This window comes from Pundamilia nyererei, unplaced genomic scaffold, assembly GCF_000239375.1.
Source record: "Pundamilia nyererei isolate P.nyererei 1_Seehausen unplaced genomic scaffold, PunNye1.0 scaffold00039, whole genome shotgun sequence".
Classification (NCBI taxonomy): Eukaryota; Metazoa; Chordata; class Actinopteri; order Cichliformes; family Cichlidae; genus Pundamilia; species Pundamilia nyererei.
This window is the reverse complement of record NW_005187440.1, coordinates 3,683,367-3,700,820: the sequence shown is the minus strand read 5'-3', so window position 1 is coordinate 3,700,820 and position 17,454 is coordinate 3,683,367. Positions and strand designations below refer to the sequence as shown.

Genomic DNA, 17,454 nt, shown 5'->3' with positions numbered 1-17,454 from the left:
TTTTTAGGTGCTGACAGGGACTGGTTTTAGTCAAAAGAAAGTCCTGTCATTGGGGTTTTGGGGGGCCATGTTATGAATAGTGGGAGGGTAGTTTTCAGGGTCTCTGAGGCAACAGTTGGCCTTGGGGCAGCTGGGAAGGGTCACAGGTGTTTTGGAAGGGAGGAGAAGAGGGGTACAAGGGGAGGGGCAGGGGTCGTCTATATTATTTTTGTTTAGTTTATTCTTTTTTTTTGTTTTGTTTTAAAGTCAGAGGTGGCGGGGACTTGGGTGGCCGTTGTGGTAGAGCTTCTGCTTGATGTGGACCATGTTGCCACTGGAGTCTTCCAGCTGTCTGAGCTGGGCTCGGCGACGGAGGTCTCGAAGGTTGCAGAACTGGGGCAGCCATGACCAGGATGGAGTATCTGAAGAAGAAAGATGAAAATAAGTTACGTGTGACTGAGTAAGTCATTTATTTTTTATTGGAAGTCATAATTTAATTTGTTTGTAAAAGTGCAGAGGATATGGAACCACACGGGCCGATTTACCTGCTCATACATCAAGCTGAAAATACAAAAAAAGCAAAAATGTTGTGGGTCGTTAATAACCTTATCCCTTTCTTCATCTGATTGTTGAGAATTGTTAATATCTAATCAGCCAATCACATGGCAGCTAGTCAATGCATTTAGCCACGGTCAAGACACCTTGCTGAAGTTCAAACTGAGCATCAGAATGGGGAAGAAAGGTGATTTAAGTCATTCTGAACAGGGTACGGTGGTTGGTACCCGACAGACTGGTCTGAGTATTTCACAAACTGCTGATCTATTGAGACTTTCCTGCACAACCATCTCTAAGGTTACAGACAATGGTCTGAAAAGGGGAAAATATCCAGTGAGTAGCTCTCAAAAATGTCTTGGCGTTAGAGGAGAATAGGCAGACTACTCTGAACTGGTAGCAAAACTTAAGTAGCTCAAATAACCACGTGTAGCCATGCATGCACCCTGAATGCACAACATATATAAAATTTTGAAGCAAACCAGCTGCAACAGCAGAAGACCACACCTGTCAGCTACAATTACCATAGCCTCACCAAACGTCGTCTGGTTAGATGAGTCTTGATGTCTGTTGCGACAAATTTAATGGTAGGGTCACAATTTGGTGTGAACAAAATCAAAGCATGGATCCATCCTGCCTTGACACTGCTGGTGGTGTAATGACAAAGTTTCTCACTTTTTGAACAGTGTACCCATCTTCTGATGGCTGCTTTCCACCAAAATAATGCCATGTCACAAATAATGCCATTTCATGAAGCTCGAATCATTGCAAACTGGTTTCTTAAACACGACAATGAGGTCACTGCACTCAAACAGCAACAGCCTCCACATCTCAATCCAATGAAGCACCTGGGATGCGGTAAAACGGGAGAGTCACATCATGGAAGTACAGGCAACAAATGTGCACCAACTGTGTGACGCTTTCAAGTCAGAATTAGGGCAGTACTTTTAATGAAATTACACTGAGGTTCTGCATCAGTTGCTAGTCATTGATTATAGTACAGTAGGATACTAACAAAGTTCATTCAAAGTACTTTTAGCTGAACCACTAATCGAGATAAAACTATAGCAACACATAGATCCCCGAATTCCTACATGTTAGTATTCCACCAGATCTCCGGACTACAAACTCTCTCTCTACTTTTAAATCACGTTTCAAAACCCATCTATTCAGAACTGCATACACGTCATTATACATCTTAGTCCATTTTTACCCTGCTCAGCTTTTATACTTTCATGCTTGTTTTTCCCCCTCTCTTTCTTGTTTACCTTATGTTTAAATTGTATTTTTCCATGTTTTATTATATTGTATTGTTGCTACTGTTCTGTGCTATTGTAAGGTGACCTTGAGGGTCTTAAAGGCGCCTATAAATAAAATAATAATTATTATTATTATTAGTAATATTATTATCAGTATTATTATTATTATTATTAGTAGTAGTAGTAGTAGTAGTATTGTATGAATTTTGCCCTAGATTCAGTTAAAAAAATCATTTAACCCTCTCTCTTCAACTTTCAGGTTGTACACTTAAGTGTTTCAAGACAAATATTTTTATTAGTAGTAGTAGTAGTAGGAGGAGGAGGAGGGGGAGTATTCAAGTCTTATACGAAACATAAATAGGAAATGTTCAATGGGAATGAGAAATTAAATGTGAAAACATTTTTTTCTGTGTCGTTTCTATATGTAATGGAGGAACTCAGAGTTTGAGCCTTTTAAAAGACCCAAAAACATGAACATGTCAATATTTCATATAAAAATAGCCAAAAGACTGAGCTGCTAGACAGTGGAACTAAAGAAAATGCCTCAGCGATGATGTTAACACAAAGTATGGGGACGTGAGTATGTGGTTTATTAAGCTGCACTGTCATTCGCACATGCAGTTGTGTCGATGTAAGAAGCTGAATGCAGGCGTTTAAAGACACCAAAGCCGAGCAGCTAGACGACACACTCATGAGCTCAACACACACAATAGTGTAAAATCCTAAAATCCTTCTTAGCCTGGTTTTCTGGTTCTAAATCCAGTTAGAGTATACAAGGCATATCGGCAACCAGACACACAAGCTGGACTGATCTCAGACCCATGAACCTCCTTTTAGCGTGTTAATGTCATGATCTTTCTTTCTTAAACTTTTATGAACTAGAAAGAAGAAAAAAAATCAAGAATCTGTATTTACAAAACCAACTGAAATAAAAAAAAATTTAAAAAACCCTTTGTGGTAAATGCCATTAGTTTATACTGGTGAAATTTGCCAATACAACCTGCATGATGACGCTTTGGTGTGTCTGTTTATTAGGATATTTACATGAGTGTGAGTCAACCTCCTCCACGAGGTGTTGTTTGCACTGTAATATCTGCCGACAAATACCCTCCTTATTAGAAGAATTTAATAAGACAAATAGGCTACTTATCAGGAGGAAACATTCACTCTTCCAATGTATTTGGGGCTCTTCCTGAATTATCTACAATCCAGCTGCTAAAATTGATGTGACGTCAGTGTCAGTGATATCTGATGATCTATCTGTTAGTACATTTTTGTGATTTCCAGACGTGTTCTAAAGCAGTTGTGCACGATAAACATGTTGCAATGGAGAATCATTTATCAAGATGATCCTCAGTCGACTTTTTGTTTGCTTGTTTGTTCTCTTTATAGACATCTGTGCATTAATTGCATTAATTCAGTAAAGATATTTGTGTGTGTGGGGGGGGGGACTTAAAATGAGCAAACTGTGCAGTTGGAAACTGACTGAAAATATAAATACATTTTGGCCTGACTCACACTGGCTTTAAAAGCAAAGGTTTGCGCGTCGATTTGTCCTTTAATAGTTTCTATTTTTCATCCTTGGAGACAAGATGACGAGAACCGTGATGGCTCACGCGTCACTTTTCTGCTCTGAAATGAACAAATTTCTGGGCTAAATGTTTCGATGGCCAAACGGGTAAACTTACTGTGTGTAACAGTCTCAAAGATGGACGAGCTGAATGTAACAAACAAACAAACAAAAAGAGAATCAGACGAGTAATGTTCCTCTTTCGCCTGGTATAAGCGTAATGAAAAGAAAGGAAATTTATTTATATCACATTTCATTACACATAAAATAAAATAAAAGTCAGTTTATGTCTGTGAATTTTGCACAACGATGTTACATTTTTATTTTGTCTTCACAACAAACGTAGCTTTTTATTCTGTGGAGCAGAAGCGAGCTGATTACGACGGAGAAACCGAGACGAGAATTTAAAAAAAGAAGAAGAAGAAGAAAGTTTGAAATATTGCATGTGAACTGTAAATGGCGTCACTCTTCCCGCGCGCCGCGGCATTGCCCTTGAGCTTTCACATTTGTGCTTCGACTGTTGCATCGGTGACTGTGTCCTGGCATCGCTGCCATACACCAAAATGGATTTCACATATGACATTATACATATTTAAGACACAACGGATCCCTCTGACTCCACCCAATTAGCAGCCATCACATCACACGTACAGAATACGCGTCTCAAAGGCCGACCTGGCGTGAAATTTGTGTCTATGCCTGGAAACAAAGTAGAATTTATTTTTTTCATTTTTATTTTTTTTTTGCAAATGCGAGGTGCATAATGTGAGGAGGGGAGTGGCGGGGCAGACGTTTGTGCTTGTCAGGTTATAAACTGGAGCCGGCGAGGCGGCGCGAGGTCCACAGAGACAGCAGAGAGAGAGAAGGAGGGGAGAGCCCCAGACAGCAAACCCAGTATAGCAAATGGCCCTGCTAGAGGATGAGCAAGAAAAGAGGGGGTGGTGGTGAAGTTAGGCAAGAGCTGGTGGGGGGGGGAAGTGTTCTGTGGATGAGAGGAGGTGAGGAGGAGAGGGAGAGAAAGGGAGAGTTATTTATAGCTGTGAATGGGTATGCTGTCCACAAGGACTGCTCTGAAGGGTATCCAAAGGAAAAGGGGCAACCAAGACAGGTTTCTCTCATTTGAATAAAAGGATGGAGGTGGAGATTGAGTCCGGAGGAATGATAATGGCATGGCAGGAGAAGAGGGAGGCAGAGATACAATTGTTATGCTTTAAATTTAGAGCGGGGGGGTGCTAAGTCATCGTTTTCTCAATTCGTGTGATCGTTGTTGCGTTTTTTCCGTTTGGCCTTTCGAGTTAGGCGTTCACGGCAAGGCAGCAATAACAGGAAAATGTATTTGCAGCAGGAAGCACTGTAAAGGAAACAGACAGGAGTAGATTCAATAAGTGAAGAAGAGGGGGAGAGAGGGAGGAGCTAGACGAGGAATTAGGAGGAGGAAAAAAGGGAACAGTGTGCATCTGGGTGCGCTGTGTATGCGTGAGTGCGTGTGCGCGCATGTGTTTGTGCGCATGTGTGTGTGCGCGTTTCTCACTTGCTATTCCAGCTGCTCTTTCCCTCGTTCTATTTTTAGCTTTGGAGGGGAGTTTGTGTGTGTGTGTGTGTGTGTGTGTGTGTGTGTGTGTGTGTGTGTGTGTGTGTGTGTGAAGTGGGGGTGGGGATGTGACAGCATCTCCATCCTGCTCCCCACCATCACACACACTCTCCTCCCCGCTCTGTCAGCCTCACCTTCGCTCCTCATCTCGGGGAGGCTAAACGAGTGTGACCTAGCACCGGCACATACAGAGAAATGAGGGGTATTCCCTCCAAGTGCCAAAAAAGCCCCAACTATTCTCCCCATTCTATAAGTGCTGCTAATGAATATGGATGTTCTTCTTTCCCTGGGTGTTTTTTATGATGATTTTTGCACTGTTGTACTAATGCACTGCAGAAAACCAGCATTGTTCTCAATTCCATGACTGTGCAAAGCAGCAGCAGCCAGCAAACATCAAAGCTTTTACTATTCGAGCACGTTGTTCATTATAGCTGCAAACGAATGGTAAAACCTCCATCCTAAAGCCCCATATTAGTGCATTTTAAAATCACTGTCACTCTTTGATCAGCTCTTGACAGATTCCCATCCCGCCTGGGGAGCTTTTCCATGGCGGTCCCAGTATCCAGGTCACATATCATCTACTTTATCTTGAAAACTGAAGATCCAGGCCACCTCCTCATCGTGGGGCCTGCCCCAAACTCTCTGTACCCCCTACAGCACAGAGACAACAGGATAGTGCAGTTTTCTCCATGTTTCAACATTCAGTGCCTCCAAACTCGGCTGAATTGCAGCAAAAGAATTGCTAAATGTTCATGAGCGTTTCCAAACATGACTTCAATCCTGGCGGGGTGGGAAAAGGCTGAGAACCCACCATGATCGTGAGCTGTGAGGGACTTCATGCTGTCATGTCATGATTTCACACGTGCGTCTAGTGGCTGTTTAACTTTGGCACCACTGAAAGCTTTTTCATTTCTTTGCTCGAGCCCGCACAGGCGCATAGGCCTAACGGTGCCGGCGAGCTGTACAGCACATGCTCTGTCTCATTAAATCTGCCGCGTTTGCTTTCTTTTGCAAAAGTAACATGCATCCTTCATCTGTCACGAGGAGATGGGGAGAGAAATGAGACGGATATTTCAGGGAGGGAGCGTGCCGACAGAGGGAAATAAAGAGGCAACTATCACACTCAGTTGGATTTAAACACACGGTATGTGGGAATGTAGCATTCTCTACAGCGCAGCAGATGGTGGGAGTGAAGTCATCTCACTCTCTGTTTTTCAAGCCTGGTTTAAACCAGTCTTGGTGATTGCTGTGTGTGTATTCTTACACATATGGGTGACAAATTAAAAGAATAACCGACAATAAAGACTCGCTTTAATACCTGTGAATCCTTTTAGCAACATCTCCTGCCCTGTGGATTGCTTTCTTGAAGGTTGAAAATCTGGGATATCTCTGAATTGATTTGCAGTGACCCGTCGTGCTAAGTGGATACAACGGAGCATCACAGAGGCACTGGATCCCTTCATTGTAGGGCTCACAGATTCAGGCTTTTTCTTTGATTTGTCACTCATCACTGTGTATCACACTGATGATCACACCACAGCAGTGTTTGCTTTAAAATAAAAAATGGTTTGGTCAGATTTCCCTCATTAATCAGTTAACTTCCAGGACTTCCACCGCATTCATTCAGTGTAATATCAGCGGTGACAGTTTTCCTTTTTGTCATCCACTGCGCTGATGCTCCCACGCGCTTCATTATTATACTTTTAAGCAAAGATCTTGGAGAGCCGGAGATATGGCACTTGATGAGCAAAGATGGTAGTAGAAGTATCATTTCCAAAGGGGAAAGAGCTCTTTAAAACCATCATTTGGAGCAAAGTCAGAAACTTTATAAGCATTTTTATCAGATTGGATTAGTGACTCTATATACATGCAGTTTTTATGTCTTAGTGACCACTGTGATTAAAGCTTATTTAGGCAATGCTTCAAAGTAACTTTCCAAATAACAGCCCATTTCAATGTTGCTTCCAAGTGGCAAAACTTGCTGCTAGAAAGACTATTAGAGTATCCATGTAATCCAACTCACAAAGTTACAACCTCCAGTTACACCTTCCACTGAAATGCCTCTCTTGTTAGCTTTCTCAAGTGCACAGTGTTGTATAGTGTGTGGTGTACACGGCAGCTCTATTACAGATACAGAATGACACACGCTAACGTGAACTGATTAGTCTGTGTGTCCGTGTTAAAAGCATCTCAGTAAACACATATTTCATGTTGCTATGTGTGTGTGTGTGTGTGAGTGAATGTCTGAAATCATGTGGAAAAAGGTACTGCCTCTGAAAAGATTGCTTTAACTTACTGATATTGATTTAAATTGAACTGGCCACCTCATATCACGCCTGGACTCCATTTAAAAAGGTTTTCCAACCTTGCAACTGCTTAATAAGCGTCACAGCCAAATGGAGCGCAGCCATTCTTTGTAGTTCATTTAGTCTGGTGACCTCACGTAAATCCTAGGACAGCTCCACCCACCTTCAGCTGAAGAGGAGGTCTAATCAGCATATTACTGGAAATACCTTCAGTGAAGGTTGGTTTTTTTTTTTGACATTTTTTAATATGTCACAACCAAAATAACATGGAAGTATAATGATGGCTGAATTTGCTTCAGCTGCTTTGGTTTCTGGGCTCTGATCTTGAACGTGCTGGTTTAATATCACACTCACATGGCTAAGTGGGAGAGATGAACAGAACAGAGGATCTGTTGATGGCGTTGGCTGATATGTCTACTATGAAAGACTCATAATTAAGAGCCCAGATTCATGTTTTCTGTCAGTGTAGCTGGGAAAACACAACTACTTGATCACAAAGATGTTCCAATAGCAGGTGTAGATTTTATGAACTGTTTTTTATTGTTATTGGTAAACATAATACATGTTGGAATAAATGAAAGTTATATGAGAAAATAAATACCACTATGGAGGTCACAACAGCTTCCCAAAAGTGAAGCCAAAATATTTCTGTGCTGCTGACATCAACTTCCATTAAATCCTGTGTTAAGTGGGGCATCGGCACAATGTCCCCAGTTACTACAGCGCAGACACTCACAAGTGCAAGATGGCAGCTCTTATTTCTGAGATAAGTTGGCTTCACTTTTGGACATAAACAAGAAGTGTTGATGCATCATGCACCTTTACAGATTTGCTATGGAGCTGTCATCAAAATCTTTTGAATTTTAGTGTCTAATTGTCATTCTTTAACGAGTTAAATGCTGGAGCCGCTTTAAAGCTGTCAGTGGATACTACTCCACTACCAGAAACTCTGGAAAGTCAGTACAACTAAAGTTATTTTAGTACACCTTTGCCTTTTACACCTTTGTAAGTATTTAAACCAGTTATCTGAATATTTTTAGCACCATAGATGTGGTGCAAAATGCACAAAAAGATAAAACGGTCTTTACTTTTTCTGGAGTTCCTCACGTGTCTATCCTCGGTCCCTGATTGTTCTGTAATAAGAAGCTAGACTTGGGATGTATGACTGTGAGATTCCATTTTTATGTAACTCAACCAAACTGTAAAGCAAAGTGAAAATGTCAGCACAGAAAAATTTCTCACAATGCACAAATCTCCACATAGCATTATTAACGATGTCATGTAACACAACCAAAAATGCAGGCCTGTCATTAAACGTTTTATTGAAGGAATAAAGTTTTATTTAAGAAGAGGGGTTTATTAAGCTGAGATTTCTTTTTCTCTCTTTTGGAGCCTCCATAAATGTCACGTTGCTCTAGATCTGCAGTCATTGTAGAAGAGACATCAACATATTACAGTTGTTTCAGAGCACTGCTCTCAGGCCAATCAATCAAATCTACCGTATTACCTAAATCCTCATCTCCATAGAGCCTACCTGGAAATTGAACAACTGATGTGGTGTGACTGGTTAACCCCATGACTGCTGCTTGGAAAATCCCTGTTGAGATCAGAACCTTTTAAAGGACAAAGTCAATGCATCTCAGGCTTGCAAAGTTAGGGTTTTCCTATAGATCCACTCTGAACGCTCAGCTTTATCTTTAGCACTGCCATACATTTTCCCCAAAGTTTTGTTTTTCATTTCCTCTTGCGCTGTTTACTTGTTTTGGAAAAGTGTTACGCATGTTCATTATTTATTATTAGTCTACACTTATGCTTGGCTGAACTTTCAAACAAGGAAGTTATCTAGCCACGAATGTCATAATCATAATTGTTAATTTGCTAAGTCGGACCCTGCAAAGCCACTTTGTCTAGTCGTCCCAATTAAGTTCAACCGAATGGAGGTTTTAATTGGAGGTTGCATCATCTATATTACATATTTAAAATCCCATTAATATTCTGTTTTACTTGCATTGCTATTTTGCTCTTATAGTATCCCCAATGAGATCATTAAAGCTCTAACTTATCACAGACCCTAAACAGAACTTTTCTGGGTGAGCCGTTTATCCAAACACTTGATGTAAACCTAGCCCTAGGCTAAAAGGACACACATCTTCCAATGCAAAAATAAGTAAGTTTAAGTCTAGAACTAGGCTTAATTCTTCTCAGGTAAACTGAGCTTAAATATGTGAACTTTAATCCAAGCGAAGATGTCAGCTGTTCAGTTTGGCTTAATGCTAACACAACATTCGGGCTCAGAGGCCGATGCTGAATAACATACCAGCGTGCAGCAATAGACACAAGTGATTGCACTAATGTATTTAAAAATGACATACCTGCAGAGAGTTTAATGTGAGTCAGCAGTTTGGGAAAGACAACATTAAAGAGTGATTTTATGTTGTCCTATCAAGTAATGAGCTGAATACATCCCGAGCATAGAAATTACACTTAATGACAGTGCCATTACATGAGCATATGACTGCTGTTTCCTGCAAACAAATTAAGTATTATTAGTGAAATAAGGTGTGAGATATGTGGACTGTCCAAAAAAAAGAAGAAAAAGAGGACAGCCGTTTAAATTTAGCTTCAGCTCAGCTGGTTTGTCTGATGTGCCTACGTCTGAATCATCGCAGTTGGAAGGTTTCGCTGTGATTTTTTTTCCAAGAGGTCGCAGTAAACTGAGAAAAAAATCAGCAAGAAGAGCCAAAAGTGGGCCAAGCAATGGGGGTAAGGTCATTTTCCAGAGCTCTACCAACTGCTGCGTTAACCTGGCAAGCACTTAGAGATCCAGACACATTGCGGATAGTTACACGAAAAGATCTTTCTGCGTTTTTGCTAATACCCTGCAATAAAATACACGTTATTTCATTACATATTACATTTTTTCCAGTCTTTCAAGCATTTGTGCCTCAGGATGTTCAACTAAAATGAATAAAAACTTATATGATGTTAAAGTATTGCTGAGCTTGCGTATAAGCAGCAGATAAACAGCAGGCAGCGTCCATCTTACCGTAGTATCGGCTCGCCCTCCAGGCCCTAACGGCACAGTGTAGGACTCCATCCAACCACAGCAGCAACCAGCTGATGCAGAAGCCCAGTAGCAGTCCCAGCATTAAGTCCATCTCCTGCTTGGTCACACTGTCACTCACAAAGTAGTTCTCTGAAGAGTCCACCAAGGAATGGTCCCCATCGTATGGGATTACATAGTGGACATGATGCCTGGGGGCGAGGGCAGACAGGGCAAAGTGATGGAAGAGTTAGTTATGCTCTATGTTTGCATCTTATATAACCCTTCTAACTAGGGGGGTGTCTGGAGATTTCTAAATTGTGATAAGATTGCACAAATCCGCACTTTGCTGTTAACCCCAGAAGCCTTCTCAGGGAACCCATGGGTATCTCCGGGCTGCACTTTAGGCAGAAAAATTCACAGCTGAGTTGTGATTTTTAAATTTGGAGAAGCAGCTCAAGGACTGAACACAGAAGGGTTTCTGCCTCTCTCAGTGACGATAGTTGAAGTGCCTCTAAGCAAGGCATTTACTCCCATATTCTACCAGCTCAATAAATGCCTTCCTGAGCAAATAGGACATGTATATAATGCAAACTGTACTGGGTGCTCTGGTGTGATCTTGTAAACATCAGTTTGTTTGTTTTTTCACTTTACTTTAGAATTAAAAGTGTAATTTAAAGCCAAACCAGCTCCTGTTAGAAAGTCTCTTTAATTTGCTCCAAATAAGAGAAGCAAGAAAGAAGGCAATTTTATACCTTTACCACAAATTCACAGGGTGCCTGATTGCTACTAAACAGGTGTTCACATCTCACAGGGGAACGCATGGAAATGTTCCACCCATAATGCACAGAGAGGAAGAGGACAGCTTATGCTGCATTACAAGTAAATATATATATAGAGAGAGGTAGATGGAGAAATAGAGAGAGAAATAGATAGACAGATACCAGTGCATATGTGTATATATACATGTGTATAGAGAGAGACAGAGAGAGAGTGTACATATATATATATGTATATATATTTATATACATATACACACAGTAGGATCTGAATAAAGAATAAAAGAACATCCATAAAGCTCTGTACATCCACTACTGTAGCAAGTAACTAGCTATGGCTATCACATTGCCTCGTTGTCCAGAACTGCCCTCCCCGCTACTGTAAAATAGATTCACTTGATGTGAAAGCCTCACTATACAGGTATTGCCTGGCCTCCTGGGAGGGGATGAAGGCGTTTTCAATATAACAACACAGGCAGCTGTCTGACAAACACGGTGAGGGAACGCAGTGGGAGCTGAGAGATTTACCTGTTGGAAGTGAGTCCAGATGCACTCACGCTCTTTGGGACATTACTTTGATAGCAGGATTGGACCGAAGGAGGTTTGTGAAGACCTGCTAGACTAAAGACATGCTGCAGCAATTTAAAATAGCTTCTAACTTCTGTAAATCTGAATGGCTTGCAACTGTTTGATTAGATTTCTCTGTCTCTGACATTACTATAGTTAAGACTGTTAAAAGTGCGTTAAAAGTTAAGGTATGACTCTGTTCTCTGTATCATGAGCAGCTACAGACAAACACAAATTTGAACTTCATTAATGTAAATTCCACCCACGCTGCGTGACTGACAGATAATCTCTGGACACTGCGCTGCAGGAACTCTACAGCACTTTAAAACACAAATAGATCTTGCAGATGAGCACCTGAAGCATCTTGCTAAAGAAGTATGACCACATGGGGGATCAAAGCAGCCTCTGAAGTCCATTAACAGGGAAACATCTAAAAAAAAAAAAAAAAAGCTAAGCAATGTGTAATGATAACCCAAAATGTCTATCCAGATTCATTTATTTCCCCTGAAGAAGGACCTTGCTGAAATACTTATAAGTTTCTTGTAGCACATAAGTTTTCTTGTGCACCTTTTTTCCCTCCCCCAATATAAAAAAAATCAGGTCAAGAATTTTGTGTAACACACGCAGTCCACTCCTGTATCTTCCCCGTCACGGATACAGCTGTTCTAAGGCCAGGCTTGAGCCCATCATAGATCCTACAACCACATCCAAAACAGAGCATGAGCACTGCCAAATAAAATGACACTGGCTGTGTCCTCAAGCCTGATAAGGTGAGCACTGTGGGCGTCCCGACACCTCCACGCCTCATGGATGGAAGGGCAGGCAGGCGAAGTCAATGCTCTGCTCTATTCATCCACGTATCCCACGTTTCTGCTGTTTGTGTGAAAACAGATGACTGGCTCTCATTCAGGAGTATTTCCAGGTCAGTGAAAGACACTGTGGTTACCTGAGCACTAGCAGGAGGAGCAGAGGTTTTACTGTGCATACTGTTCATTAGCATGGAGGTTTATTTGATCACTTATATGAGAAGGTTTTTTTTAATCATTATTCTTTTTGCATTACTTACTAAAAGAAATCCCTTTGGCCTCTCTCAGCAGTAGCAAACCTGACATGCCTGTCTAAATATTCCAGGAAAAAAAAGCCCATCAGTGATGCATCATCTCGTCTCAGAGCTGTACCCAAACATGCAATTTATTATTATTATTTTTTTGGCCTTGAGTAAACTATATCACATCACATGTATTGGACGCCTTTCAAAACTTTGACTTGGACAAGCATAATATAATTGCCTATGATTGATGGTGACCCATTTCTGGATTTAGAGGCTAAGAAAACACACACACACACACACACACACACACACACTGTGGAACTGCCCTCTTAATGCTGCTAATGAACTGCTAACACATCAGCCCCCTCACTGCAGCATGAACACTATGGGCTGCTGTTTTCTTTGAGTGTGCATCTGTTCAGCTTGCACCAATATGAATAGTGAAAATTCTTCCCTCTAAAGCCTCTGTGTGTTCTTCTAGCTGCTTGTCTGCAGAGCACAGACCAATCAGGATCCAACATGAGGACACTATAGGTGTGCACCCGTTTGTAAAATAGGAGTCTTACTTTAAATCCTGCTCTAATATTTTTTGCCATACCCTCAGGCACTGAGGAGAGTTAGGAGGAAGAAGAAAAAAACACAACACAGAGGCCCACCTGTGCCATGGCTCACCCATATATCTAGCCTGTGTCATATTAAGTGCTTAATGATGATGGAAAACACGTAATAATGCTCATTAAATCCAAATTAATACATTAATGAGTGTCATGCTGTTGTTTTTCCACACTTCAATCCCCGCTCTCACCGTGACAGCAAACAGGTAGGCTGGTGAGCAGCCAGCTCCCTCAGCCCTGTAGCACTTCCTAAGCCATAACCACCTCACTTCGGCACTTAGGATCATAATTGGCCCCAGCAGGTTATATTCTTGCCGTGTAGGCCTGCGTGTGAATAGCACGGCGCACTTGATGCTCAGATTGTTTTTGAAACGGCCTCACATCGCTCGTAGTTCATTACCTATTTATGGCTCCGACATACACCTTCGTGTATGGAGCAAAATCAGAAATCCTCACCGCCACCGGTGGTATAAAAAAAGAAAAAGAAAAAAGCAGCACACGGCGATCAAACGTGAGATCGAGCGAATAATAACGGGTCTGACAGTCGCTATGTAGCCTGTGAGAGCGCCGACAGGTTTGGCTTCACCGCCGGAAATCTTCGAGGCCTCTTCAGCAATTAAGAATGGACGACTAAAGAAGAGAACACACACGCGCGCACACACACCATGAAGCACACCATGTTTAACCCGAATATCGTGCTGGATGATGGCATTTACCTTCCACAGTTGCAATGACAGACGCGGTCCTCCCCTCGTAGATGCGGTAAGATGTAGTTGTGAAAGCGATCCAGTAGTGCGTTCATGTCCATTAAACAGGCTATCGCCTGCAAAGAACCATTCCAGTCAGCTGGGACATGTCAAGCAATAGGCTAGGCTATTACCACAGACAGCGAATAATTCTTTTCATTAGGTGCTATTAGGATAAATAAGAGCAGGCTATAAAGACCACAGAGACATGAGTGAAAATAGTCTTGGCAGATCCTCCCGATTCTAAGAGGGGGACTCTTGCCTCAAACGGACTTAGATTATTTATTTATGACGGCAGGTAATTATAGGTAGGCTAACCTACTTCCTCGTGTCAGTGATAGGCCTGCTGTAGTTTCTTGAAAATGTGATAGGCCTACATTTTTGAGGCATTTCTGTCAAATCGGGAGGCTCTCAGCCCAGTGAGGAAATAAGATCGTGGCCGAGGGAGGTGAAGGTGTCTTACCATTACAACTGAAGCACCAAGAATCATAAAAATCATGGTGGTTGTGATCATATGCATCAAAACTTCCAAACTGGCCGCCGTCCTGTTGCCCGGGGTTCTACCCGCGGCGGTGGAGACGCTCCGGCTGGGCTCTGGGCGCTCTGTCCCGGCAGGAGCAGCTCATGGAGCCGCCGCCGCCGCTCCTGGCTCCCCGTCCCTTCAAACTGCCCGGTCTCCCTCCGTCCCCTCCTACACACGGCAAGCCGCTAGCCTTCACTGCGCCCTCTCCATCCAAGTATCCTGATCTCCCCCCACCCCCCCACCCCCCACGGTAGGTCGGATGCGGCTGCCGCTCGATCCAAGGAGGCAGTCTTCTCCTAATCACCGATGCAAAAGTGATCCGTTCCTTCACTCGCGTCTCTAGCTGTATCCCAGTTTAAAGAAACCATAAAGAAAATGAATGAAGGATTCCCCTGATATCCTCTACGGAGTGCCCCGGTATCCTCTCTCCCTCCTTTCCTAAGTTATTCCACACCGGTTCTGCGCTTCAGATTAATGCCGGTGTCCTCCATGGGAGAAGACGGTCGATTTCTTTTGCCTGGACGTTTCAAAGAGCTGCACCAACTCCTCTCACGGCCATCGCCCTCGTCTTTCTCGGAACGCTTGACAACATCGACACGGGGTCCACACAGCTCCAGTCGGGAACTAGACCCACCCTGCGCCCCGAGTCCACTCCGTATCCAGCAACGGCAGCTGCATCAACGCCCGGAGCCAGGATTATCCCATCCTGGCTTCCAGCAGCTACACGAGCATCCACTCCCACCTCTAGTGCATGCGCGCACGCACGCTTTCGCGTTCGCGCTTCTATGCGCGCGAGAGAATCTGTGTATAGTGGGCGGTGTGAGAAGAAAGAACTGCAAGCCCGCTTTAAGGCAAAGGCCTGTAGGCTCGTTATTTACAGGACACCGGCAGAGGCACCGATGGCACTCGTCATCATGATTTAACCTGCTTTATCCCCACAGTAACCCCCCCCAACCCTAACACACACACACACACACACACACACACACACACACACACACACACACGCCTGCCTTGTGTTCTACTTCTCCCCCAGACACTGCTGCTCCTCTGTTTCTGACTCTGCACCATTTCTGCTCACAACATGCCGCTTGTTACATTTCCAAAATGAGCCTAAGGTTAAAACTTGTTTTGGGGTGTCATTTGGATTACTTATTTAGGCTACAGTGGAAAGTGTGGAAATTGAGAAAATGTCAAAACTTCTGCAAAATAGTGATAATATTCTACTGGTGGAAATAATAAAGGCCAGTGGTTTCAAAGACTAGTTCTGGTGTGGCATGACATCTGTACCATGGCTCATTGAGCTCACTGAGTAAACATCCTGTTTGATGTATTATTTGAAAGCATCTGCTCTTATTGTCTCCATGGTAAAAGTTTCAAGTTGCTATATAGAATACAGAAATGAGAGGTGGAACTTGCAAGTATGCAAACCATCAAATCAAAGGAAATATATAACTGTCATATCCCAGCCTGCAGCTCAAATATGTATATCCAGATTTCCTGTATCCCTCAAGTATAGTCTGTATTGCCAACCTAGGTACCAGAGAAACAACAAACTGACAGGAAAATGTGTCATAAAAACCAAGTAATCACTCCAGGGAAGGGTGGCTGTTTCAGCACCATGGACAGCAATCATCCCAAATAAAGTAGTGAAACAGACTGAACTGTTGTACAGTTTCTATGCATGCCCAAATAAAATCTAAAATACAAATACTGTAAGAAAATAATCACTAACCACTGTACTCATACCCTTTGTCTCTGGTGGAGCAGATTTTAAAAACATCTGCTGTTGTCACCCACAGGCACACTCCTGCTAGTGTTACTTCATTTCAACCTCGCCCCTCGTGAAGAAACTGCAGCCAAGATGGGCACCAGTGTAGTAAGCTCTAATTAAAATCTACAGGGGGTAGAATGGGGGTAATGTAAACATTTAACTGTTAAAAAAAAAAAGGACTTGAAGCCTGAATGGTCATGATTATGAGTGCAGCTTCAAACGTGAAGCTGAATGCAAATTTACTAAAACTGAAAAATATTTAAGTGGCCATCCCATCCATTGTCAGACAAGTAAATCAACCTTCAACTGGATTAAAATAAAAGGACACAACTATAATGATAATATAATAAAGCTCCCGATTTTGTAGCAGTGGATGCTGTGGTGATCAAGTTTAAATTCAACAAACTACAAAGACGAAGAAGTGGTGGCTTGTGGGTCATAGCCATGGTTTGCAGATGTTATCTATACAAACAACCATGTCATGTCATGTCAAAAAAGCCTTTGAGCAAGGCAGTGAAGCTGACAGAGATGGTATGCTCTCTAAAAGACTTCTTCTCTTGGCTCCTGGTGGAGGCGGTCACACTTTCTCCTTCTTCCTCTCCCTTATCTTTCCTGCTTGGCTTCTCATGTCTTTTGTATAGTCTTGCTTATTCTCTAACCCTAAGAGAGTCTCCCAGACTTGTTCTTTAAAAACCTAAAGAAGAATTGTGGATTTGATCAACTGGTCCCTTAACGAAATCGACAACTCCTAGGCTTGGGAGAGCCTGATTGTCCTGCGGAGACGTTTGCTGCTGTATACTCGATTTTCGGTTGCGTCGTGTGTCTGGCAACACTCTCGATGATTCAATTCAATTCAATTCAATTCAATTCAATTCAATTTTATTTATATAGCGCCAAATCACAACAAAAGTCGCCTCAAGGCGCTTCATAGGTACAGAGAAAAACCCAACAATCATATGACCCCCTATGAGCAAGCACTTTGGCGACAGTGGGAAGGAAAAACTCCCTTTTAACAGGAAGAAACCTCCGGCAGAACCAGGCTCAGGGAGGGGCGGCCATCTGCTGCGACCGGTTGGGGTGAGAGAAGGAAGACAGGATAA

At 42.5% G+C, this 17,454-nt stretch overlaps 1 protein-coding gene across 1 annotated transcript; it reads right to left on the bottom strand.

Annotated features, from left to right (window-relative positions):
• Positions 1-6: 6 nt before the first annotated feature.
• On the bottom strand, positions 7-15,484 carry tmem240a (transmembrane protein 240a). Its single transcript, XM_005730827.1, has 4 exons — positions 14,521-15,484; positions 14,028-14,134; positions 10,304-10,512; positions 7-401 (listed from the first exon to the last, which is right to left on the bottom strand). The coding sequence occupies exons 1-4, from the start codon at positions 14,575-14,577 to the stop codon at positions 247-249; spliced, it is 528 nt and encodes a 175-aa protein (XP_005730884.1). The 5' UTR covers positions 14,578-15,484; the 3' UTR covers positions 7-246.
• Between the last annotated feature and the right edge of the window lie 1,970 nt (positions 15,485-17,454).